Source organism: Lepidochelys kempii, chromosome 1 (assembly GCF_965140265.1).
Source record: "Lepidochelys kempii isolate rLepKem1 chromosome 1, rLepKem1.hap2, whole genome shotgun sequence".
Taxonomy (NCBI): Eukaryota; Metazoa; Chordata; order Testudines; family Cheloniidae; genus Lepidochelys; species Lepidochelys kempii.
In genome coordinates this window covers 247,413,905-247,440,461 of record NC_133256.1, presented here as the reverse complement: position 1 = coordinate 247,440,461, position 26,557 = coordinate 247,413,905, and the positions used below count along the sequence as shown (strand labels likewise).

General features: G+C 44.4%; 2 protein-coding genes across 8 annotated transcripts; one reads left to right on the top strand and one right to left on the bottom strand.

The window, feature by feature from the left end:
* Nucleotides 1–1,858: 1,858 nt before the first annotated feature.
* On the bottom strand, nt 1,859–21,398 carry LOC140902338 (uncharacterized). Of its 7 annotated transcripts, none has more exons than XM_073322355.1 (12): nt 20,356–21,398; nt 18,852–19,078; nt 16,665–17,030; nt 15,410–15,501; nt 15,027–15,201; nt 11,866–12,094; nt 10,678–11,237; nt 8,791–8,956; nt 7,540–7,733; nt 4,977–5,140; nt 3,379–3,628; nt 1,859–3,026 (listed from the first exon to the last, which is right to left on the bottom strand). In XM_073322355.1, exons 2-12 carry the CDS (start codon nt 19,053–19,055, stop codon nt 2,802–2,804), a joined length of 2,625 nt encoding a protein of 874 aa, XP_073178456.1. In that variant the 5' UTR covers nt 19,056–19,078; nt 20,356–21,398; the 3' UTR covers nt 1,859–2,801. The 7 variants fall into 7 exon arrangements, with proteins under 7 accessions (XP_073178456.1, XP_073178447.1, XP_073178475.1 ...); XM_073322346.1 differs by having other exon boundaries at nt 20,504–21,398; XM_073322374.1 differs by lacking the exon at nt 18,852–19,078 and having other exon boundaries at nt 20,504–21,396.
* NDUFB2 (NADH:ubiquinone oxidoreductase subunit B2) lies at nt 20,868–25,720 on the top strand. Its single transcript, XM_073322404.1, has 4 exons — nt 20,868–21,019; nt 21,110–21,254; nt 24,224–24,322; nt 25,626–25,720. The coding sequence occupies exons 1-3, from the start codon at nt 20,934–20,936 to the stop codon at nt 24,296–24,298; spliced, it is 306 nt and encodes a 101-aa protein (XP_073178505.1). The 5' UTR covers nt 20,868–20,933; the 3' UTR covers nt 24,299–24,322; nt 25,626–25,720.
* Nucleotides 25,721–26,557: the final 837 nt, after the last annotated feature.

Sequence of the window (26,557 nt, the reverse complement as noted above, 5' to 3'; positions counted from 1 at the left end):
TGAAGTGTTCTAAATCTTGTGTCATTTGTGGTCACAAGAGAGCACGTCATTAGTTACATTTCTGGCTAATTAAAGCCAAGGCTAGGAGCTCTCTGCTGCTGAAGGAGAAGCTCAAAGTTGACACTTACGGATACCTGATGATGCCAGGCAGTGGACTGGCATTCACAAAAGTGACAGTCATCACCCCTCACAGGAGTGGAAAGAAAAACACGTGGAAGTAGCAGTAGCCTGTATTAGTCTGGGTGTGATGCTTTAAAGATACTTGCGGTTTCCAAGCAAGGCTCTTGTAGCCTCCCATCCCCTTGCTGGGAAGGCTACATGCAGGGGAAAAATGTAGGACTGTACAGCAGAGCTGACAGCTTGTCTATGGCAGTGACCAGTGCTGAAAGCTTCTATACGGTATCACGGGCATCAGGAAGGAAATACTTCCTGTTCTCCAGCTGCTAATCTGTTTCTGCAAGAAGCATGAGAAATGGCAGCTCTTGTAATTTCATCCTAGAGTTCCTGTTCCAACCCTCCCCTTCAGGGGGGGTGGAGTAAGCTTCGCCTGGCCCAGCCCACTCAGGCTGAGAGAGTGGCTTTTTACCCCCTGGTTAGGAGGGAGGCCACCCTGGCTCCCTACAGCCTGTCCTTCATAGGAAAGTGGACATGTACTAGCCTTGGTAATCTGAGCTGAGACTTCCCAAGCACGTCCATCAAAACACACAGTTTTAGGTAAAATATAAAACAGATTTATTAACTACAGAAAGATAGATTTTAAGTGATTATAGGTGATAGGCATAAAGGTCAGAGAAAATAAAAATGCACACATGCATTCAAAATCCTAAACTTTTAGTCTAAGCAAGAGTTGAATCAAACAGCTTTTCTCACCCTAACAGATGGTCCAAGTATTTTACAGTTCCTCAGTACAGAGGCTGGGATTACCTTCCAACCTGGGACCAACCTTCCCCAGTTCAAAGTCTTTGTCCACCAGACATTCTTCCAGGTGTTGAGTTGGCTGGGAAGAAAGGCCAAGTGATGATGATGTCACTGCCTCTCTTTTATGCTTTCTTCCAGCCTGCCGGAAAGATCTTTACTGTGATGTGGGTTAGTCCACCCCCATGGTGTACGTGCCTTCTCTGAGAAGTCTCTGGGATAGTGAATTGTGTGTTGATGAGCTATTATTGCTGCCTGGCTATTGATGGCTTCTCCTTTGTTGTAACTGAAAGGCTGCTTGTGTGTGTGCCCAACCTCACAACATATAGCAATACTGCATAACTTCACATATAATGACAGCACGCACAATCTAACAGGAGATTAATGTTCAACAGATTAAAACTTTTAAAATGATACCTCACAAGGCATACTTTGTACGAAACACATCCTAATCATATCACAGTAGTGAATATGGGGGCTCCAGGGTGCTACTTTGAGGTACAGAGTGTCCAGAGCCAGTGCAAGGATGTTTCGCGCCCTAGGTGAAACTTCCACCTTGCGCCTGCCCCGTCGCCCTGAGGTGCCCCCCCTGCGGCAACTCCCTGCCGCCCCCTTTCTCCCTCCCTCCCCTCAGCCCAGGGAGCTGTGCGGCAGCTTCCTGCCGCCCCCTCCCTCAGCCCAGGGAGCCGCGTGCAGCAATTCCCCACCCGGCTCACCTCTACTCCGCCTCCTCCCCAAGCATGCCGCCGCTTCTCCCACCTCCCAGGCTTGCGGCCCCAATCAGCTGTTTGGCACGAAAAGCCTGGGAGGGAGAGAAGCAGCGCGGGGCAGTGCTCAGGGGAGGAGGCGGAGCAGAGGTGAGCTGGGGTGGGGAGCAGTTCCCCTGTGCACCGCCCCCCCCATTACTTGCTGCAGGCGGCCCTCGCCACGCCCCCCTGCCCCAGCTCACCTCCGCTCCACGGCCGCCCCCAACCACTTGGTGCCCTAGGCGACCGCCTATTTCACCTAGTGGTTGCACCGGCCCTGAGAGTGTCACACCTAGTCACATGGTTCACCCCCTTGCCAGTGCTGAATTGTTCACAACAATAGATTTGCTTTGGCTGTGCCTAAAGGCTAGTTTAAAATGGCTACAGGGATGGGGCTTCCACAATTCCTATGGGAAAGTAATCCACAGCTTAACAGACTGTGCTTTCTGGAAGCTTTTCCTGACATTCAAATGTTTCTTATTTTTATGTCCCTACTCCTAAGCATACCTCTTGTAGAAGCCTAAATAATTATTCTCCTTCCTTGGTGTTTACAGCCTAATGTTCCTCTTCACTGGCTAAGTTATACAGTATTTTTATTTTGACTTTAATCATTATGATACTTCAGTCCTTCCAATTCATTGCCATCTTCCTTTCACTGAGGGGCTCAGAACTGAATGCAGTATTGCAGGGATGCTCTCATTGGAGTCCCACAGGCAGGGCCTCTCACCTTCCTGCTCCCTGGGATGCCTATGTCCGAAACTCAACATTGCGCTGTTTTTTTGTGGTAGCAAATCACACTGCAAATTCCTCTCTCGTTTGCTGTGCATTATCATCCCTAGCCCTGACCTGGGCTGTCTCCATCTGCTAGACTACCACACGTGTAGCACATAAGGCACAAGGAAGCCAGACAGCTGGGTCTCTTCACATTGGATAGATGGGTTAGACTCTCCAAAAAGAAAGGCATATAAGTGACACATACCTGAAAAGGCCCTCTGGCTGTGATGAAGGGGAGCTATCAGATAGCTCTAATAATAATAAATCTGCTTGTTTCAGTAGCACCATTTTCTAGGCCCAGCACACGGACTCATACTTACAAGATTTACAATGCTCAGAGGCCTACTTGCCTACGCGAAAGGCTTTTTATGACAGCAGCGAGGCCCGGAGCATCAAAAGATTCTGCTCTCTGAGGTACTGCTGGAGGTGATGATGTTTTTGGCACTCCTTTTCCAGCTTCTGTTGGAAATGGTCCCGATTTTGGAATGCTCTCCATTTGGCATCCTCACGCTTCCTCTGATGGGTGTCCTGCTCCTGGATTTCTTGTTCTAGGGTCTCCTGCCGGGATTGCATTCTGCTCCTCAGCAAATCCTACAGCAAAGGGAGTGAAAGGATGTTTGAAGTCCTATAACCAGCTCTCAGGCTCAGTTCCATCCAGTGCCTGTTACTGGTAGAAATAGGGAATGGGGTAGTTGTGAATTTGCCACAGCTAGCACCTTCTAAACAGTTCTCTGGATGGACTCCTGCTACAGAAGGCTGGCATGCAGCATTTTGAAATAGTCCTTAGAGATATGGACATCTCCGTCTCTCCTTTCATCAGTTTGTATATGTTAAATTCACATTTCACATTTGTATCTCCAAATAATATCACTATTTTAGACAGTGCATTGCTTCCAGTATAGGAGAAGGAAGAGTCCAAGAAAAGCAGTGAAATAGCCCTTACCTGCCTCTTTTTATCTTGATCATAGTTCCTCTGGTTGTATTCTACCTGCAACTCCTCTCTCTGCAAGTGCTGTGCCTTTAAGAATTGCAGCCTTTGACTCTCCTTTCTCTTCTTCTCTTCCTGCAAGGAGGACTCCTTTCTGCTCCTCTCTGCCCTGCCAGTCTGGAGCTTTGCCATGTGCTGGCAGACCATGTTATTGTACTCCAGTTGCTTCTCCAAGCTTTGCAGTGTCCTCTGAAGAGACCGCTGTCTGTGTCCAAAACAGAATTTCCAGAAAGCTTGTCAGAAACCAAGCGAAACAAAGGGAAAATGTCAATGTCAATGAATAGGATGTAAGCCAGAAGTCCTGACAATTTTTGGACATTGAAGCCAGAATACCACTTTTTGCAAGGTTAAGGAGATTAACCCCAGTCTCCTGGACAAATTCCTGCTCAAATAATTACTACAGATGGTGGGAAAATAGTAAAAAAAAATGTGAAATTTTGTTTTTGTCTAAAGTTTGCAACCATCGCTAGCTATTACATTCTACATCCCTCTGTTCATCTTGCAATTTCAAGCCAACATGTACTTTACTTCCTGTCTTATTGTGCCCAGTTTTGTTACTGTTAGAACAGGGGTGGCTAAACTGCAATTTGTTGCCAAATGCAAGCCTGCATTTACAGTCTACAATATAGCCCAAGACTACCTTAATCTTCAATAGAGATGCAACCTGACTCCGCAGGTCCCAACATACACTATTTTTTCTTCACCAGCATATGCTGAGATCAGATCAAGATGAGGCTTGTCTACACAGGAAAGTCAATTTGAATTAAGGTAGGGTGTGAATTCAAAGTGGAATATCTATTCCTGATTAATTTCCTGTGTAGATGCTGTTATTCCAGAGTAAGAGTGTCTTCTTCTGAATTAGCATAATCCACTTCTAAAGTGGATTATGCTAATTCAGAAGAAGGCACTCTTATTCCAGAATGAGAGCATCCATACTGGGAATTAATTAGGAATAACTCCTTGTGTAGGCAAGCCCAAAGATGAGGACAACTGTGGTCCTGCTCTATTGCATGCAATTAGGTGTTGCCCTCGCAGGAAAGTGACCAATGGAGATTCCTCAGCTGGGCATAATTTTGACTCCTCTGACTCATAACAAAATATAAGAATGTTTTCATTCTAAAAGATGTCTCGGATTTCATGAGTCACCACTGGAAATTCATCAGTTAATCAAATTGCAGGAAGAAGAAGGTAAACTCCAGCTGCTGGGGAGGGCAGAAGGAGTACATTTCATAACCATAACTAAACCAACTGTACTATTTAAGGGCCCAATCCTGCAAGGTGGTAAGTGCCCTCCCTTCCCTCAGAAGTGGATGGGAGTTGAGGGTGCTCAACCCCTCCAAGTCTTAGGCTCTAAATGGACAACTGTGACCACCATTCAGCCACTAGGGTGGGGGAACACTCTATAAACATTTAAAATAAATAGTACTAAAGGACTAGCTCAGGAAGCACGCACTACAGAATACCCGGTACTTATAAAGACATGGAGAACCCTCAGGAGTTGCTGAAATCTTTCCTCCACGCTCTGACCTTCCACCTGCACCCCACACCATTACCGCCTGCTGTCGCGCATCAACTGCCGTTTGAGGCCTTCTGCCTCTTGCTGTTGTTCCCTCTTCTGCTGTCTCTGCTCCGCTTGCTGCCTTCTGTGCTCAATCCTGGCTGTGTTGAAGTTCATCTTTCTCAGGCTCTCTTGAGTTGCACCTTTGGTGACTGATTTCTGAAGGAAAAAGTCCTTAATATCAGTAAAGGTTTGTTCCTAATGTAAACTGAAGTCCTGTATAATCAGTAAGGCTTAGTTTTCCAACGACATTCATGAGCTCTCAGAGCAACTCTATGGACAGGTCAAGCATGGTCTATAACTAGCTGGGTGAAGGAAAATCCAGGTACTTCAAGAAATGGTATTCACAATTCAGTTGGCAGCACTGTTGCAGCTTAGTCAGCATTTATGCAATACACAGAACTGCCCTATGTTGTTGTTACAGCAACTTTTGGATTAGAACAGAGGTTCTGACCACTTGTGGTTATTAAAAATCCCACTTTGGATTTTACAAGAGTTTGGGGTATTAACCTACATGTGCTAACAAATTCCAGTGGGGATAACTACATTCTGCCTACCTATGGCAAAGGAAATTTCTCCCTGTAGTTTTGAACAGATATTATATTTGTCACTTCCTGGGGTGTAATGTATCCAGAGGTGAGTAGTTGCCATGTTTCACATAAGAAGTGGCTGTATTTTAGTGCTGGAGAGTGTTTCTTATTTGCCGTTTGTAAAAGCATATCCTTAGGGATGAAAAGCATGAGCAATGAAGTATCCACTGAGTTTTTATCTCATTGTGCAGTGTTTACTTTGTCTCCTGAATATGCAGTGTACTCCTAACACAAGTGTACCTGAAGGGAGGCAAATCATCCTGTAATTAATCACTGAAGCTTCAGATCCAAGTTTTAATTTAAATAACAATAAGCTATAGTTCTGTTGCTTTAGGAACTTGAGGCTGCAATTGCCTTCCCTATTTTCCTGATTGTCCCTAGAAGGCTCATGTAATGTTTCTGCTGCTTTTTAATTAAAAAGTCAGTGTCTGAAGCTGTAGGTATTTTTGCAAAATCTCTCAAGTGTTTTGCTATTCTTTGCTGTGTGGCATGTGTATTAATTTGCAAAACCTAGGCCCTGTAAGTGGTTCATGCTTAATGTGTTACAGTTGGAAAGATTTAAAACAAATAAAGTGAAACTTCAAAAAATTAAAAGGTGCTTTATAAATGGAAGATGAAAAAGCGGTGTGATCTAGTGCAGTGGCTCTCAACTTTTCCAGACTACTGTTCCCCTTTCAGGAGTCTGATTTGTCTTGTGTACCCTCACATTTCACCTCACTTAAAAACTACTTGCTTACAAAATCAGACATAAAAATACAAAAGTGTCACAGTACACTATTATGAAAAAGTGCTTAGTTTCTTATTTTTACCACATAATTATAAAATCAATATAATAAATATTGTACTTACATTTCAGTGTATAGTATATAGGGCAATATAAAGAAGTCATTGTCTGGATGAAATTTTAGTTGGTACCAATTTCACTAGTGCTTTTTATGTAGCCTGTTGTAAAACTAGGCAAATAATTAGAGGAGTTAATGTACCCCCTGGAAGACCTCTGCGTACCCCCAGGGGTACATGTACCCCTGGTTGAGAACCACTGATCTAGTGGTTAGAACACAGTATTGAGGACTAGTACACCCTCAATTTTCATCCCAGCTTTCACATGGACTCCCCCTATGGCCTTGGGCTAGTCACTTAACTGCTCTGTTCCTTGGTTTCCTTATCTGTAAAAGAAGAATTATTGTCTATATCTTGCAAAGATGATTGAGGATTAGTCAGTATATGAAGACGAAAAGCTCCACAGAAGGGCTAAGTATTAATATCAGCATACAAGAAAATGTCCTGTTCCTGGACAATGACAGCATGTATTGATGGGGGTTTGATGTTTGTATGTATCTTCTGTTGCAGTACATGTCATCATAAAATGGACAAAAATGAGGCCATGCTAATTGATTTATACCATGCCATGTGAATAAATCCTGTGAACCTAATGGCCAGGAACTAATTGGGCCAGATTGGGTTAGCTGCTTTGAACCTCACTCCCCACATAAGGCAGCCCTTAAAACAGCATAGCCTGCCCCGGAGGATTACACCATTGGAGGATTCCCCCACAATACGGTAGAGGTACCTACACCTCCAGCTGCCAGCAAAGAGTGTGACTGGGGCATGGCCAGGTATCCCTGTCCTCTTGACAATCAACATAAATTAGAGCAGCCCTTAGGCTGTCTAATTTATGCTGGCACAGAGATGGCTAAGGATAATGGGAGTTGGCTGCACTGGAGAATTTGAGCCAGTGTCCAGTAGTCAACTCATTCTCCTGGCACTTAGCCAATCAGAGATCAGATTTCCTTACTTCTAATTAGGCTCTTATGGAAGTAACCTTTCCGGAAATTGACAAAAAGAACTTTGTGGCACAAGCCAATCATGAATCTGTTCAACTGATTTAAACAGACATTGACCAGGCATTGGGTCAGCAATAACAAATGTTGGCTTTATTTTTCCTAGAAAATCTTGTGCGCTCTTAACCTGTATACTCGGAGCGCTGTGGGGTCTCTGTATATGCAGAACTGATTCAATGGTCAAGCGGTCTTTCTTCAGTGATTGATCCACTCGGTCAAACATAGCTTGGAGACTGGAAGTGCCGAAAGCATGTGCTTTCACGGGAGGGTTCCTTGGGTGATGCTGAGCTGGAGCTTCTGTCATGCTGGACTGAAAAAGAGCTTTCAGACAAATTAGAGATATAAAAGGTGATGGACACCTTACAAAATGGTGAACAGATAGACAGAAAAATGTGTTAAAGTAAAATGCATTTAAGCAAGATCTTTTTATTACCAGTAAGTACTAACATTTCTTCCCAAGGAAATGAGAGCATTTTAGTGACCACAGGATGGTCACCACTTTCAAAAATAATCCTGCCAACATAGACAAGGAGGAGTTTTTACCCAGTAACTGGGATGAAGCATTGACTGTGCTCACATCTACTGAGCCTCCCTCAGTAGGAGTTACTGTAGGGAATGCTGTTGGAAATCCTGGCTGTGAGGAAATGTTCACCTCTGCTATACCAGCTTCAGCCTCTCCTCGTAGGAGGCAGGACAGGGAATGGAACAATGGCACTAAATAGGTGATGTGGCTGGAGGAGGCTTTTGGCCTTTGGAATCCACTCCCAGTTGCCTGCACATCTCACAGATCTCTCTTAAGTGAGGAGGGCATTGGTTAAAGGGGACTTAATTAAAAGATATTTTAGACTATGAACCTTTTTTATAATACTAGAACAAGGGGTTACACAGTGCAATTAAAGAGCACTAATCTCTTAAATTAAAGTGGCAATTAAAAAGCAGAACAAAGAAGAGCATGTATTTCTTCACAAAGATTATTGTCAGCTTGTGAAATCCTTTGCCACAGGCAGTCCAGTCAAATACTACAGTCAGATTTTAAAAAGGGTAGGATAGCTTTAGGACTAATAAAATTTGTAGTGCATGCTAAAATGGGGCAATCAAAGCTCTTACTTCAGGGAAGGTGGCAGCTGCAGGAGCCCGAAAGGAACTGTTCATGTCTCAGAGGAAGGTAAGTAAATCACCATAGTGCACAACCACTAGCCCCTAAGCATAGCAGAGCACGATTGACCAGATGCATTATGGTGTTTTTTCATCTTCCTTTAAGGCACCAGGAATGAAATACTGACAAAGACAAGAAACCAGACAGGAAGAACCAATGCTCTCATCTGATATGGCATGTCCTAGGCTTGTATGAAACAGCTAGTTGATACAATATCAATACCAGGTTCATTCTTCAGAAGAGACTCGGGATCAGCCCCACAGTGTTTGCTGTCTTCTTTGTCATTGTGCATTGACTCCATTAGGCAGGTGTTTGGGTGGACAGCAATATCAAGCATGGCACGAGCATCTCCCATCAAATCTGCTGAAGCCATCTCCTTCTGAGGGCTCTGGAAACAACAGGAAACTATCAAAATGCTTAGCCAGTGGGGAGTAGAATGTGTCAGTAACATGAATTTACAAAATAAGCTACCGTATGATCTTGTCATTACTGCACTAATCCCATGGTTAGTGTAAACTAACCCTGGCTGATACTACTTGAATGACTGGGGAGCCTTCAGCTGGAGGGAAATGTTGCTTGGAGAGGAGTCACCATTGCTGACACAGCGGTGACAGACTTTACTGTCATTTTGACAAGCAAGCCAAACTTATTGAAACTGGGGTTTCAGAAGGAAAATAAAACTGGTTTCTTTACTCAAGGAATAACTGAAGTCTTTAAACATAGGTGTTTCTGCCCATTTCTTAGGTTTGTCTGTATGTAAAAGCTACCCCACAACTGGCAATATTTCTGCATTAAAGGGACCCAAAATTGGAGTAGCAGGCCAGGAATAAGGTGCATTGGCAGACACACACTAGTAGGAGGTGAGGTAAATCAGAATTGTGGTTCCCTGGAGAGCCACATGAAGAAGCTAATGCACAATACCTGCATGAACTAGGCCTCATTCTAGCTGATAGCCTGCCCTTCCATGAGCACCACATTAAACAGAAAAGGAAGAAATGCATTCATTATTAAATTGCAAAATCTCGGTGGGGATCCTCCGTTGTGTAAATTGTCATAACACCAGTGATTTCAAGTTACTGAGTGAGGTTCTCTGGCTTGTTTTATGAAGGAAGTTCAACTAGATGATTATAATGGTCCATTCTGGACTTATATGTATTAATCTATGAATGGAACTCTGACAATTTATACTAACTGAGAATCGGCTTCTAACACTCAGCCCAAGGAATTATTTACATTACAAACAAAGAAAATAAAATGAAAACCCTGAATTCTGAAGGACTGTTTAGTATTACAAAGTGCTTGTGTATAAAAAAAATCTTCATTCTACTCTTTGGTTTAAAAATCTTTGGGGGACCATATTTGTTAAAGCCAAAGAGACTGATTAGTGTGCACAAAAATGCCTATACTTGTACAAGCAATTACCATGATTTATACATGGGCAGTAGGTATGCTGCCAGTTAATTGTACAGACATCTGATGCAATAAATGTTATCTTTGTATGTGCATTTAACACTGTATTATTTCATATATTAATGCAGAACAACAATAACCAAGCAAATCAAATGTTAAGAGTGAAACATACAAGTTACCCTGGAACCAATAAACATGCCAAAAATACCTGAGTGTGGAACCAATATAGTCCAGATCCTCACTCTTAGTCCTACCCCTTTGTGTCATGGATGGAGCTGCCTTAACAGGGTGAGTAGGGATTCCTTCTGTAGGGGAATCACTGAGTGGTACAAAACCATCTTAGCAACAGCCTGTCCTGCCCATACCCACACTGCAAAGGGGGCATGCCAAGGCAGGATGAGGTGTGGCTAGATTGTGTTGTGCTCCAGTGATCCTGAGCAAGTGGAGTAGCCACTAGGAGTCTATTCCAGCCAGTGCCAGAGAATGAATGAGAGCCCAGCTATTCCCTAGATCAAAGGCTCAGAAAGATGGTAGAAAGCCATCTATGATTTCCGCATCCTTAGCAGAGCTCAATTATACATGATAATCTAGTCCAGTATTTTTAATAAGTTTTTGCCACAGAAAACAGAACCACAGGATATTACTGCAACTATAGCAAAGGATGTTGTAATACCATAGTCAGTATGAAGCACTCTCTACCTTCTTGGGTTCTGTAACCTTGTTTCCTATCTTCACACAGGATCCTAAATCTTTAGGGGCATTTTCTTTCTTTAGTCTCTTCTTCTTTTCCTTTTTATCTTCCTCTGTGGAGACCCTTTCTGAAATGGGGACTCTCCCTTTAGACAGCTGCTCTTCTATCTTCCTGCTCAGCTCTTCTTTGGTCAGGCTTGTTCCTGGGATCAGGACATCTTCTGGTTGTGCTCTGTTCACTGTGGGCCTGATGGGCAACCAGCCTCTAAGGCAGCAATGGCAAAGTGAGGAACATCCAGAGCTGCAGTTAGGACATGACTCAACCTGTGTGGAACCCTGCCAGCAAACTAGATCCTGTCTGCAATGCCCTGAAGCTCTGTAACCAGGTGTCACAATGTAGGGATAGTCTGAGCTTGAGTCCACCAACATTTGCCTGGCTACTAATGGCATCTGAAGTTCCAGGATGATGCGTTCGCTCAGGGGCAGAGGAATCCGTACAGCTAAGTCAGAGGACACCTTCTTAGTCTGACCATTCCAGAAATTGACCAGCACTCTGCTATTTCCACTGGCTGCAAATAGAAATAAATGACAAACAGCACTTTAGAAGCATGCCAAAAACATGCCTGATTGATCTCTTGGAGACCTGGAGATGAAACACAATCTTGTACTATAGAAAGCAGGGAAAGATTTTGTAACCATTTAAAAGTGGCTTTGCTTTATATATTTAGGATTCACACTCATCTCTTTCAAACTTACTGAGAAGACAATGGTAAAATCCTGTCTTCACTGAAGTCAATACAAAACTCCCACTGACTTCAGTGAAGCCAGGATTTCACCCAATATGCATCTGGAGAGTAGCCTAAATCATCTGGGTACATGAGAGGCCCCAGAACCCTTTTTTTTCTCTTTATGTCAGAAGTGGTATCGCCTGGCTCCACAACAGATTAAATGCTTTCAAAGTCCCCATTCACAAAGCAGCCCTACAGGTTGATTCATGAAGCAGCACAAAATTCTGGCATTGAACAGGAAAAGGTTATTCAGCAGCACTGAAAGGAAAAGAGACGGAAAGAAGAGAGGAAGATATTACAGATTGTATGCTCCTTGTGGCAGACACTGTGCTTTTCTCTCTGTATAGTGTCTAGCACACTTCAAGGTGCTACTCCAATATAAATAATAATGGGAAAAAATGTACTGTACCTAACTGTGCTTCACAGCTCTCTGCAGCCTTTAGTACAGTGCCTGGGCCATATCGTTCACCTTTAGCCTCCCATGGTGCCAAGACTCTGTCTCCTGGAGCCAGTGGCTGTCGCCTGGCATCTTCATAGTGGATAATGTCATAGAGGGGTGTTTCTTGCATGCGAAACTGTACCTTGCCTTTCAGCAGCCGACTTCTCTCAAACTCGATTAAAAAACGTTCCCTGGAGCCCTGCAGGATTAAACCATGTGGTATGCAAGACAAACAGGTGAGTCCCACAAATGGCCAAACACAGGGGCTAGGGGCTGCTAACACTAGGGAGAGGCAACTGGCAGAAATTCCAAAAAATAGCACATGGTCGGAGAACCCACTGAACCTAGAACACTACTTTTTTTTTACTCTGTTCTGTCCAAATCAGGCTTTAAGGGTAGTTAAAGAGCTTGAAGACCACAGCGGATTACCAGGTAAAGCCCTCCCCTCCCTCCACTCTTGGATCTTGCCAGAATTGTGTTCACTGGAGATGAGCAGCACAACTGCCATGCTAAGGAAGACCTCTATCACCCCAGTCAGTTGAAAAAGGGTTGCCAAGACAGACTGCTTTTTGCTGCATGGTCAGTTACATAGTAATAAAGGGGAAAATAAAATGGTAAAATACTCCCAATGCCATAATTTTTACTGCTTTAATCTGAGCATCCACCCTAGGAGTGGGGAGTAATTCAGGCAATTCCTCTGCTCCACAACTGGCAAATTGTTGGGAAAGCTCAGTGTTAAATTCTACAAGTGCCAAGAAGCCAACACCCTTTTCTTCTGTTTTTCCCAAAACAGTCTGCTTCCCTCCTGATTAAAACAACAGAGGGCATGGTCTTTTCCACTATTAGGGTGGGTCACAGAGTTAACAATGCTGATATAGAGCCGCTATATCAGCCAGCCTGCCCCCTAGTATCCTCATCCTGAACTCAGTCACATCATCTTGCAAAATGTTTGATGACCACTGGCCCAGATAAAACAACCTCTGAAGGGCTTTGATAGCATTTTCCTTTTCCCTCACAAAACAATGACTTATATGAACTGTATTGAGGATTTCATACAGGGAGTGACTCTGCACATTTGATAGTCACATTTGTTTAATTTAAGTGATCCTTAGCTCAAACCCTGGTTCTATACCCAGCTTTTCCTTGTATGGCTGTGAAATACTCAATTGACCATAAAAGGTTGCTGATTGCACATTTCCAAAGAGAAGAAAGCAAAGGAGGCCTGAGATTATGTCATCTTAAAAACCAAACAGAATTCATACCAATGAAATTCTTCAGTGAGCATTCCCTTCTTTAGAAAACCAAAGTGGGTTTTAGCCCATGAAAGCTTATGCCCAAATAAATTTGTTAGTCTCTAAGGTGCCACAAGTACTCCTCGTTGCTTTTGCTGACACAGACTAACATGGCTACCACTCTGAAACCTGTCTTTAGTCGATAACTACAGAGATCGGCTCCAAAACAAAAGCATCTTTGTCCACTTGTTATACAACGGCCATGCCCTCTGAACAAAGAGCACTGTACTGGCATATTCTGGCCCTTGTGGCATATTCCCCCAGAAAGGGAAGTCTTGGGGGCCAGGCCACCCGATGGCAGGAGTTCTGCTGCAGACAGAGACCCAGGGAACAACAGAGGCTGCCACTGAGAGAGAGGAGAGTCAAAAAAACCCACCCCAGCAGAGATGCCTGTGGAGAAAGGGATCCAGGAGAGGGGCATTTTAGTTTGTTCGATTTTTTTCCAAGCGTTGTTTAGCTGCTAGACTTTGCTTCCAGCTTGGGTGGAACTAGGTGAAGGCGATATAAAGAACTTGCTGGCTGTGACTGGCTCTGAGTGACAACTTACTGCATTCACCAAAAATGTGTCTCCTTCTGATTGCAGGACTCCTTGCTGTAAACAGCTAAGAGTCATTGAAAAGCAAAGAACAACATGATTAGGAAATCCCAGATACCAGCTCATGCCAAGGACCTCAAGCCTCAGTGGAACACTGACAAATACACTGCTGGAACCATTCTGGCTCACCTGTGTGTAAACAGGCGTTAGAATTATAAAAATGTGCTTAGTGTTTAGACTTTATTGAATGCTTGTAAGATGCTGCATGTATTAATCTCACTTCTAACATCTGTACCCCATACTGTAAGGTAATATTTAAGCATTTGTATTATAAGTCTCTGTGACTGTGTAAGTCACCAGACAGGAGACATTAATTAGTGTAAAGTGCTGATCTCCAACAGAAGGTGTTATGTCCTGTCTCAAAAGAAAGGCCCAGGTGAACTATTGTGAAACATCAGAGAGGACAAAAGTTTGTTGATTGCTATCCCCCCCTCATGAAAAGGAGTCATGCAAGTGATTTCCTTCCATCAGCTGAGTTTGCAGCTCAAAACACATGAAGGAGAAGCAAATAAAATCCCTAACAGGGAGGAACTGTATCTTTATGCTGCTTGGACTCTGAGTGGCAAGGATTACTAAGCATAAGCAAAAGATCCTCAGTGCTTAGCCTGGGTTATCCCTAAAGGACATATAGAGCTTGCTTATTATGGAAGCTTCTATTACTTTTTAAAGCTTAAGATTGGAACTCATTTGTGTGTATATATGCTTACCTGCTTTAACCTTGTAAATAACTCTTGTTTCCTTTTCCTATATAATAAATCTTTAGATAGTTTGTTATAGGATTGACTGCAAATGTCGTCTTTGGTGTGAGATCTAAAGTGCAATTGGCCTAGGGTAAGTGACTGGTCCTTTGGGACTGAGAGTAACCTGAGGATTGCTGTGATCTTTGGTGTAAGGGACCATCAATCACAAAAATACACTTATCTGGGTGGCGAGATACATCAGAGTACTCAAGGAGACTGTCTGCCTGAGGAGTTGACACTTGATAATTGATTAGTGACATCTACATATAGAAGTCACAACCAGTGTGGGGTTTGTGCCTGGTTTCCTAACAGTCTACCCTGAGGTTGATTCCCACAATTGTGAGCCACTGCAGGATAGCTTAATACCCATCCAGCAAGAGAGAGAGAGATGGGATAGCCAAAGGAGACCCATCCTAGTGAAGCCCAAGGTGAGGGATAGGGAGAAACATCACATGTGACCCAAAGAGGAATCACTTACAACCATCATTTACATTAAAGACTTACTTTCACCTCTTGGGCAATGTGGCCCAGATAATAATATCCATCAGTCTCTCTTCTAGCCAGGACTTGGGCCCCCCTCAGCAAATGGGGAGCCTCTAGGGACCAGTCCATTAAATCTTCCTTTGTCAAGGTTGTCAGAGGTATAGTAGGGGAATTTGCACAGACACATATAGGAAAGCTGTGGAAACAGAATAGTGGTATGTTCTAAGAAGGCATTAAGATTCTCACAATAGATAATGCAGATTTCTGCAATTTATGAAAATTAAAGCCAAAGAAAACCCACCCAAACCTGGGGTGGTTTCCAAGTTGTTTCCTTCGCTAGGTTATCAAATTGAGCTACTACTCTGATGGTTTTGGTAGTCCCATGCTCCACATTTTGAACTTACTGTGCTTTGGGATGACTCATCAGCAGAGAACAAGAGGGGTATTTACTGATAACATTGCAACAATGGATGCTTGAGGTACACCCTGGGTTTACCTGGAAAACAGGAAGGAGAAGCAGAAAATTAAACTAATTTCTGAATGAAGCCATAAATCCTTAAACCAGTTATTTTATATTTAAAGCCTTAATCCATACGCAAACAAAATTCAGCAATCTATCTTGGTTCTTAACCACACCTCTCAATGTTGTATATGAGCTTTTATAAGTGTACTATAGTTGATTTCTCCTATTTCAAGCAATCTAAAGGTTTAAAAGGAAGAACATTAAGAGACTAGAATATAAATACAAAATAAATCAAAGATGTTAACATATGATAGCTAAATGATCGTCTGTTTCTTGTCAGTGTCCAAGTGCCCTGCATAACCCTTTTATTAAGATGTGATCCACACTGTGAAAAAAATCTGTGAAGACCAATGCTAGACAAATGCCAAGTGTTATTAATATTTTGTTTACTAAATGCACTGCTTAACATTACTGTTATTTTTTTAGAAGGACAATATTCAATGTTACCTGCTGATGGTGACCCATATACCAATGGGATGTCTAAAAAGATATTTGGACCTACTGTAGCCAACACTGCTGCACAGACAGCTCGCATGGTAAATGTGAAATCAATTGGCAGGAATAAGGTATACGTTCTTTGCAAGGGCTTCCTCCAGGATCTCCACCTCATTCCCCAAGACCATAGTCTCTCTTTTCAAAAGCTGGAATCAGTTCATTTGAAAGCCTATCTGCACCACTTCACAGGCCAAATCCAGGTCTGGTGAAGTCAACGGGTTTGCACCTATATATATATATATATCTAAATTTGATCCCTAATACTGGTCTCAGGTATTGCTGTTCAAGAGCACTATGAGATGCTCCCCTTCCCCTGAGGTAGAGCATACTGCATGCACTACACTCCCAAGTATGAGTCTAAAGTTGTGAGCACTACAGAAAGGGAGAGAGTACTCATTAGAACAACTGTGTGCATGTGCAATCTTGAAATTTCTGACATAATCTTTAACAGAGATTCTGAATTTATTTCCTTTCTTTAATCACAGGCAGCTCTGTTTGCAGGTAGCCAGACAAAATATGTAGTGGCCACCTTTCTAGAGAGAAATATTCCTCTGCCCTAGCTCTGGTTTTGTGAAATTTTGTTTATGAGGATGGGGATTACCAAACATTCATTTAATCTAAAACTGCTGTTATTGACTTACCTCTTCTGAAGCTCCAGGAGGGTGTGGGGTGATCACCTGAAAGGATCCTCCAGACTGTCTGGCTACTTTCTCCATTTCTTTTTGTGTGCTGCTTTCATGGTCACCTGGCTTTTCTACCAAGTACACAGTGTGCACTGGGCGTTCCTCTCCAGTCTCTGCGAGAAGGCTACAGATTTCCTCTGAAGCACTCTCAGAGAGTGCATCAGTGACCAAGTATACCACCTGGCAGGTGGGATCTTCAAATGCCATAGCCAAAGCACTCACAGCATCTGCACCATTCCCACACTGCAGAGCTCTAATCCAGGCGGTTGCTTCAATGATGTTACTGAGCGAACATTTGACCAAACTATTGCACCATTTTATCACCTGTACAAAAGCCAAAATTTTTAACCAAACACAATAAACATCTATTAAGCAAATATTTTATAACACATAATTGTTTTAAAACTCGTTAAAACTGAGAAATGAGTTAGCTAGTTGATATTTTGGTAAATGGTCTGACATATATGAGATCAGGGACTTGATTCTCAGCCTGCTCATCCTCTGGGGTGGAGAAGGGAGTTTCTTCCATCTTGCAATACAATTGCTCTAGTCAGCTAAGATCTGATGGGCTCTAAATTTTCTGGAGAAGAAGCCGGGGTGCCATTCTATGGTCTTTAAGGGTGAGGGGAGTTTTGAGGCCCCCAACAGGGTTGTAGAGGATTTCCTTGGAGGAAGATGGAAGGAGAATAAGAGGAATTTACCACCCAGCAAGGGCTGTGGTAGAAAGCCAGAAATTTCCCTGGTTAAAAATGAAAAGGAAATGTTAGTCTTATGATGGTGTCTTATGAGAGTCTCTGTGTAATCACAGATTCTAAAGGCCAGGTTCGTTGCTATCTAACTCCACCTCATGTTTTTCTGTGTACCATCTGTATAACTCAGTATGGTAACTGTGAGCTGACTGATTTTAGTCAATATGCTAGATTACTCTAACTCCCTCTGTTCTAGAGTTATTTCAGTCATGGACAGAGAGAAAAGACCAAATCTTAGTGAAGTTATGAAGGGAAAAACAGCAAGTTTTGGACATGTCCTGGATGTGCTGGGTTAGAGAGATGAAAGAGTCAAAGATAATATCACATTACGGGGCTGGAATGACAGGAAGGATGGTACCAGGGCTCGCTCCAGGCACCAGCTTTCCAAGCAGATGCTTGGGGCGGCATTCAGAATGGGGCTGCAGTCCGTGTCCCGTGGTGGCAATTCGGCGGCAGCTTGGCTGCACTTCCCGCCGTGGCGGCTTTTGGGCGGCAGCTCTGCCGCTCTTCCGGGCGTGGCAGCAATTTGGCGGCAGCTCCGCCACTGTTGTGGCAGCGGCAATTCAGCAGCAACTGCTTGGGGGCGGCAAAATTGGTAGAGCCGCCCCTGGATGGTACAGTTAACAATAGTGACAGATAGTGGGAAGAGAGGTCAGAAGTTCAGTTTTGGCTATATTAAGCTTCAATTGTTGGTGAGACATACAAGAGAAGATGTCAGAGAGCTGGGTTCCATGTTCCCTCAACTAAAGGAAGATATGGTGATAGGGCAACAGGAAAGTCATCTTTCACTATTCTAGAAGAGGACCACCTGGATGGGCAAAGTGCGAAAGGGATGATGAGAACCAGGCAATAAGGAAGCAAGTGTAAGGAAGCATGCATGAAAGATCCCAAGGCATCTACCAGCAAATCCCATCCCTTTCCATTTGTTCCCAGCGCTCAGAGGCCAACATTGCTACTGCATGAGAATGCTCTTCCAGATTTTGAAGTATTACCATGCAAATGAGTGGAACCACCATCACACTTGATGTTCGAATTCCGTTTTTTGACACTGCCACAACTGTCAGCTCTTAAACAGGAGCAGGATATCCCCAGGCCAGCTGTGGAACCAAGTACTCAGAACACAAGAAATTATACTTTGAGGAATAGTCCTATGCTGGCAGGGAGAGGGACTGGGTAATCCACTAGGCATTTTCCAACCCTATTTTATTATACTTATTTCACCCCACTGGGGACCATTAACTTGTTACAGCCACCTCACCTGGCAGAGATTACACTAGTTAATTACTATAATTCAAACATAGCAACAATTATAAGCATTGTTTCCACTGATGTCACCTTACTATGCTTTCTTATAAAACCTTAACCCTTTGCCCAGCAATGGCTGCGTTGGCATTACCTTGCTGGCAAAGCTTATGATGTTGAATGTGGACTCTGTTGGCCTGTTGGCCATCAAGAAGAGAGTCTTTATGAGATGCTCCTTCAGAAAATCCTGCTTGGAGGACATGCCTTCCAACATATTGACCACAAAGGTGACATTCCGGTCTTGGAGATCACCAACCAAAGGTAAGGTGGCACAGTAGGGATGAGAAAGCACCGACATGGCCAAAGCATGAAGACAACCAGCTGCCAAAACAAACAGATCATTTATGAAAAGATCCTTAAAACTGACTTTACAAAGGGCTTGGGGTACAAGGTGAATCCAATCTATTCCCAATACCTGTGCTAAATTAGCAGTCATATAACACTCAGTGTATTTACTTTCCCATAGTTCTCAACTGCTTTAAAAAAAACACACCCAAAGCATTGTCTGTACTACAGCATCTGATCACAGTAGCAGGATGCATCGTGTAGGCACTCAGATGAATGAGCTTGCATCAACTACAGCACCACCCTTAGAACTTGTAGGGAGTAATTTTCACACACTGTTAGCCAGCAGGCATCAACTGTAGCATCAATTTGTGTGTGCATGCAATATCATTTCCCATTAACTCAGGGACATTACAGTTAACTCATCACTCTCTCATACAGATAAAGCCTCTTAAAAACAATTCCCATTGGTGCTATCACTAGTTTGGCTGCATGGGCTAGTAGAACCAGCAGGGAACTTAGTTTAGGAAAAGATATGCTGGTTTCCAGCATTTTATTACTTTGTTAATTGCAGAGTTGTTGCCAACTCTCATGATTTTACCATGAGTTTCACACTACCTGGTGTTTTTCTTAAAGTTCCAGTTCCTGGAATCATGTGATTACAGGAGGCTCTCAGCTTTCATTTAAAAAATAAAACTCAGTTTCTAGCCCTCAGGCTTCAAAATGTCACCTGAGTGTGACCTAGAGGTTCAAAAACCAGAAGGAAAATAAAAATGACCCAAAATGTATTATTTTTCTGTAAATCTCTTGATTTTTAAGTCAATCTCATGATTTTGGGGGGGCCTGAGTAATGATTTTTGAATACTTGGGGCTGGCAATCCAACCTTCTCCTCCATGCCTATGCTTGGTACTTTCACCCCTAAAATTCCCTATCCCCCTCCGAGCCTTTTCTGTCTGGAAGGTGGCGGCCATCACTGCCCAGCCCTGCTTTGGGCTCCCTGACCAGCATGGAACCCGATGTATTTGTATTTGTGAGATGCAGAGAATGGAGGGCAGGGCACAGTGTGTGTGGGGGGGGTGGATCTCTTCCCTCCGCCCCCAGGGCAGGGGCAGGGGCGGGTGTGGGTCTCTTCTACCCCTCAGGGCAGGGGTCAGTGTGGGTGTGTATGCGTTTCCCTCTGGGCCCCCAGGGCAGGGCACAAATGTATGGTGGGTGCCCTCCCCCCCCCCCCCGGGCAGGGCAGTGTGATGTGGCCCCCCAAGGGCAGGGGTGTCTGGGGATGCTCCTCCCCCCGCCCCGGGCTCCCACTTACCCGGCTCCCACTCGCTTGTCGGAATCTGCAGTTTAGGATGCCGTTGCCTAGTAACCAGGCGCCTTGGACGGAACCATCTCCGGAGCTGGGTGGGAGCCTTTTTCTGCACGTCCGTTAATACAGATTAAGGTAAAAAACACACACACACCTCTACGGGAGAACGCGCCGTGGATAGCTGTGGGGAGTTGCCATGTTTCTCTCGCTCCTCTTTATCCGCCTTAATGAAGGGGTTCTGCTCACCGGATCCCCCTCCCAGGATTTGGTAGCGTCTGGACCGGTACCACTCCTGGAAAAAGGGGGGGGGATAACAATTATTTACTTACCATAAGGATGGCGCTTCTCCGCATTACCGGGACCGGGAGGGCGTCACTTCGGGTAAGCGTCCCCGCCGCAGGGCCGAGGCGGTAGGGTTGTCCCTGTCTCTCTCTCTCTCTTCCCTCCTTCCGTGGTTACAGTTGGTATGTGCCCGCTGGGGCTCAGGCCAATCAGTGCGGCTCTTGTTGGGAGGCCACGTTCCCCCCCCCCCAATACCGGAAGGTGACATTGGGGAACGGGCGGGCGGCTCGGCCGGTGGCGTCATGCTCGGGTCTCTGGGCCGCTCTGGGGGCGGCCTGGTCCGGATCCTCCGCGCCAGAGACGTGAGGGGAGCGGCCGGGCTGCGGCAGTGAGTAGGGACCGGGGGCCGGGCTGGGCCGGGCCGGGCCGGGGGCGCCTGGCGGGCGCTGACGGGCCCCTGTGTTTGCCTCCCTTGCAGCGCGGGGGGCGGGGTGCACATCGAGCCCCACTACCGGCAGTTCCCGGGGCTGACCCGCCGGCAGGTGATCCACGGCGAGCTCCTCAGCGGCTTCATGTGGTTCTGGATCCTGTGGCACTTCTGGCACAACCCGGAGGCGGTGCTGGTGAGAGGGGGCCGGGCCCGGTGCGGGAAGGGGCCTGTGGGGGGCGGCGGCGGGGTTTCCAGTGCCGAGCGCTGCGGTGCCTAGAAAATCATAGGAGTAGCCGGAGTTGAGCCTCTCCGCCCCTAGTACAACGAGTGGGCGAGAGAAGGCGCCTTTCTGCAAAAGTAACCGTGCTGGGTTGTGTAAGTTAGCCAATGGGAGATGGTGACTTGGGTGGGGTATTAAGTCCTATCTCTTTCTCAGCGGGACTGTGTTTGGTCTTGCTGCAGGGAGGCATCTATCCATGAATAGGAACCCCTTTTCTGGAGTCAAGGGGCTTAAGTGATTAAGCTGTTTCTTGTGAGCAGGATGCTCTTGAGGGAATTCTGCACCACACAGTTTAAAATTCTGTGCACCGTATTTTAAAATTCTGCATGTTTTATTTGTCCAAATAACACAATATAATCACACCAGTTTCAATTATTTTTGGTCATTTATTTCAAAATACCTGTCAGCAACTATGTCTGGAACAATACAGACAACAACAAAAATTCAGGAAATGCTTTTTGACAAACCAGTTCCTTACTAGGCATATTAACAGGGAACTCTGAGTAATAATTCATTTAAACTACAGTACAGAACCGTATTTCCCACACCCCTGAGAAGCAGTGTAAAGGCTTGGGGGAGTCAGGGGGTAACAAAGGAGCTGAGGAAGAGGGAAGTAAATTGCTGGAAAGGAGCCTGGGTGTGAACTTGGAGGGTGTTGGGTATGGGTGGGAAAAGTATGGAACAGGTTTTTTGGTGGGGAGGTGATGGATTGTTAGGAAGCTTCCCCTTTGCCTCTCCCAATTAGTCAGGCACATCTGCCCCTGTCCACATGTGTTCCTCCACCCCCACTCAGGCACACCTCCCCTGTCCCCATGTGGCTCTACCCCCTGCCCCATCCCTATGTGTGTCTCTGCCGCCACGCCATGGCCCTGTCCTCCCCCACTAGCCCTTCTGAGCCCCTGTCTGACCCCACCCCAGAATACCATGCTGTCTTTCTCCCCATAGCCTCTGTTTCCTGACCTGATCTGACAGGCGCTGCAAAGAAGGCAGGCTCTTTCTCTCCCCTCACTGGCTGGGAGCGGCTGCTGTGTCCTCTGGTGGGCAAAAGGTGGAACTGCAGCAACATTTTGGCAGAAGCTTTTTTTTTTTCACAAAATAAAAATACGCATGGCTCATTAATTATGCATACACGCAGAAGTGCAGAATTCCCCCAGGACTAGTATGAGTTAAGCATCTGCCTCACTCTACACAAGATGGCCTGAAGTAGGAGGTGGCAGCACTGGTAGTTGAGTCCAGTGGTTAGAGCACTCACTTGAGATGTGAAGACCCAGGCTGAAGCTGTGCCACTGTGGATAAATAATGAGATATTCATAGTCCTAGATTCCAAGGCTAGAAGGGACCACTGTGATCATCTAGTCTGACCTCCTGTATGACTTCCCCAGAATAATTCCTAGAGCAGATCTTTTAGAAAAACATCCAATCTTGATTTTAAAATGGTCAGTGATAAAGAATCCACCTTGACCCTTGATATTTTGTTCCCATGGTTAAATATTTTTGACTGTTAAAAATTTAAGCCTTATTTCCAGTCATTGGAATAAGGGGGTTTGTCCTGCTGTCTCCCATTTCCCAGATGGGTGTCCTAACCACTGGACTGTAGAGTCATTTTTACACTCTTGTTTTCTGGGCTACTGACTATTTAAATATTTATCTAAAGTGGAACCGTTACTGGGCCAGAGAGAATGACTGTAGTCCACTGGTTCTGACACTTGCCTGGGAGATGAGACCTCAGGCCCAGTCTTCCTGCTCCAGTCACTTTATTATTTACCCACAGTGGTACAGCTTCAGCAGGAGCCATGGAGGGAGCCCCACCTCAGAATATCCCTGAACTCAAATGGTTCAAGCACTCTCCTGAGAGGTGGGAGCCCCCCTGTTCAAATCCTTTCTCCCTGTCCAGGGGGGAGTGGGAGGAAGGAAGAATTGAACCTGGCTTGCCCACATCCTAGGCAACTGCTCTAACCTATAGTCTAAAAGTGGAGGTGTGCACCACCATCTTCAGCTCCTCCTCCAGCTGGAATTTAGCACCCTTTAGGGATCCCTACTAAATTGGGCCCCACATGTCACTTAAGTGGCCAAATGCTTATCTTAACCCTGGTTTGCAAATTGCTTTGGGGATTAGGTGGGAGATAGGTATCCAGAGTCCTTGAGGGAGACAGCAGTGCACCTGCACAAAAACAGAGGTTGTTTACCCAAAAACTTAGGTGCCAAGCAAGTTTAGGTGACCACAGGGTTTGGCAGCAGTTTTGTGGATCACAGTGAAGCCAAAACTGGGATTTAGGTGCCTAAGTACCATTCAAACCAATGCCTTTGCCACACCAAACCACCCAGTGCAGGGGGAGATTGATGTTATAGCACCCAAATTTGTTGCATTTTTAGAAAGAATGTGCCTCTAGCATCCATTATAGTTACTAACCAAGTATTCAGGATCTCTTCTTGTGGTAGTATATCAGAAGCTCCCAAACATTTTCCCTGCATGACCCCATTTTCTCATATATTGCTTCCCATGCTTTTCTCCTGAAATAGCCTCCTCCATACAGCATGACCTTGCACACATTGTACATGTAAGGTCATGCCATGTGGATTTTGCTTTTCAAGTTAGCGTCCTCCAGACCGCATGATCTGTACACACTGTGTGCATGAGGTCACATTGGAGGGGTCACACCATTTTGTAGAGTAAAATAGCATCCTCCATGCAGCATGACCTTGCACTTGTGTGTAGAGGATGCCATTTAATGAAATGGTGTCATCCGTACACTCAGGATTGCCATGACCCCTATATGCTGATGGAGTGACCCCACTTGAAGTCATGACCCTCAATTTGGGAACCGCTGTAGAAAATGAAATATTCACTAACTATTGTTTGAATGTTCTTCCTCCCCTACAAGGGTCACTTTCCTTACCCAGATGCTTCGAAATGGACAGATGAGGAATTGGGGATCCCTCCTGATGATGAAGAATAGATTTACAGCTCCAGCTACCAGTGTGTAGGTTGTCTTGAAACTTTCCCTTTTTCAGATAATCTTTAGAATGAGCTATACTTAATGTCCAACCTCTGAGCCCCATGAATTGATGTAGAGTGAACACTGAACAGGATTCTCCCATAGCACAGTTGATAGATGAGTCCTTAGGTGTTTGTGCTGTCCTATTTGTCATGCTCAGTGTATTCCTGAACATGAAGAGGGATATACTGGCAGACTTCAGGAGCCTTTTGCTTTCCTCTGTTAATGTACTGATTCACAGAATAGGGTGGTAGTTTTTTCTGAAATCTTTTCTTAGCTGTTTGCATTGTCCCCTATTGACTGGGACTTGCATGAGCTTAGAGTGCTTTGTGACTACCCTTATCTAGTTTTGAGGACATGCTACTTTGGCTGGGAATTTGAAGTGGTACTTCTGTCCAGTAAAGGAGTATTTTAACTTACCCTGCTACTAAGTCATTTAGTAATTTTGTGACACCCTTAATCTACTTCATGTAGTGGGATAAACCTTTTATCTTCCACCACTGTTCAGCATGTTTTTTTTATAAAAGTTCAAGAATAAACTAAAGCTTTTTTGCATCAAATTCTCCACGTCTATAACTGTTTCCTGATGCCATGACTTACTGTACCTAGTGAAGTAGAGTTGAAAGGCTTTAGATCCCATTCCTAATACTAGGTGTACAGAGGCCCCTAAAACTAGTTTGAATCCTAACAGGATTGTGCTTCAAAGTTTAGTTGTATTGCTTTTTAGGATTTGTCTGGGATGTAAACTGACATCTGTTAAATCTTTTGAGTGGGCGCTTGAGTTTCTAAAAGCTAGTAGGAGGTACCATGCTCATCCAGCGACTGCCTTCTGCTTCCTCTACTAATGCTAGGAACTACTTACATCCTCCTTCAATGGGTTACTATCCGTTTTAAAAGTGTAATGGAGACATTGATTTAGTTCTTCCCACACACCCCTCCCCTCATTTGAAGCTCTCCAGTTAAAGGAATGGTCTTCCCTCCCTTCCCAAGTATCAAAAAGATGAAAGTATTTGCTGTCAAGCCCTTGTTTCCATCGAAGACTGGTTAAGACAAACTTTTTCCAATTGCAGTGGGAATTCAAACAACTGCATTTAAAGAGATCTTTAAAAACCATTGCAGCTGTTAATGTAGGTGTTTTTTGCACTAGAACATTATCCTGGGAAAACAGGTTCCTGCCAAAAAAGGCCTAAGTAGATGGTTTGGGTTTTATTGGCATATGTTTGTACTGATATGGGAGGGACTCTGACAACCTGAGTTTCTCAATTTTCTTCCCATTTGTCACTTGCAGGTCCTGTGGTGGGATCTCTGAAGAAGTTGAGGCTTTGGCTGTTGTCCAACTGTGTTTCAGCAAATCCACATTGTAAATAAAAACTCAAGTTACAAGCTTGTGCTTTTTAAGATTCTTTTGTTGACTAAATCACTGTTCTATAGAAACTTTTTGCACAAGAATCCTCTTTGTAGGGGGAGAGGAATGGGCAGTTGAATAAGTTCTCTTCTATAGACTTTCCACTCTCCTGCCAAACATGTTCATGCAGTTGCTTCATAACTTTACTTTGAATTGGTCTGCTACACTAATGAGCTGTGGTGGTAGCTGAAGATGTGCTGAATAGTATTCAGCAGCAAGTGTAATCACAGACAAATCCAGGTTCAGAAAGTGACTTCATGTAGGGGAGGACAAAGCTTTTAACTTACATTTTGTGTAACTAATGCGATCTACTCATTTTGTTTAGGAAAGTTGCAAAGTGTGTGTGTGGGGGAATTGAAGTACAGAACAGCCTATTAAATGTCAATATTAACATTAATTCCTAACCTAAAAATAGCATCTAATGATATTTCAACACAGGAAGAACTTTCTACAATAAAGTGGGCTGTTTTTAAAATAAAAACTGACAACTGTAGAAAAATGCAAAGCAAGCCCATAGCAGCTTTCTGCTGCAGGCAGGAGGGGATACTGCTACCCCTCAGACACAAAGTATATGTCTAAATTCGAACTGGGCACTAGCCTAGGAAGTGTGAGATGCAGTTTCAATTTCCTGCTTCACTAGTGTTCCAGTGTGACCTTGATCAAATCATTTAGCCTCTGTGGGCCTCATTTCCCTAGCTTTAACATGTTAATACTTCACTACCCTGAGTGGTGGTGTGAGGATACATTCATTAAAGATAGTAAAGCACTTTGCAATCTATTGATGAAAAGTGAAATATGTAAAAGCTAGTTAACTT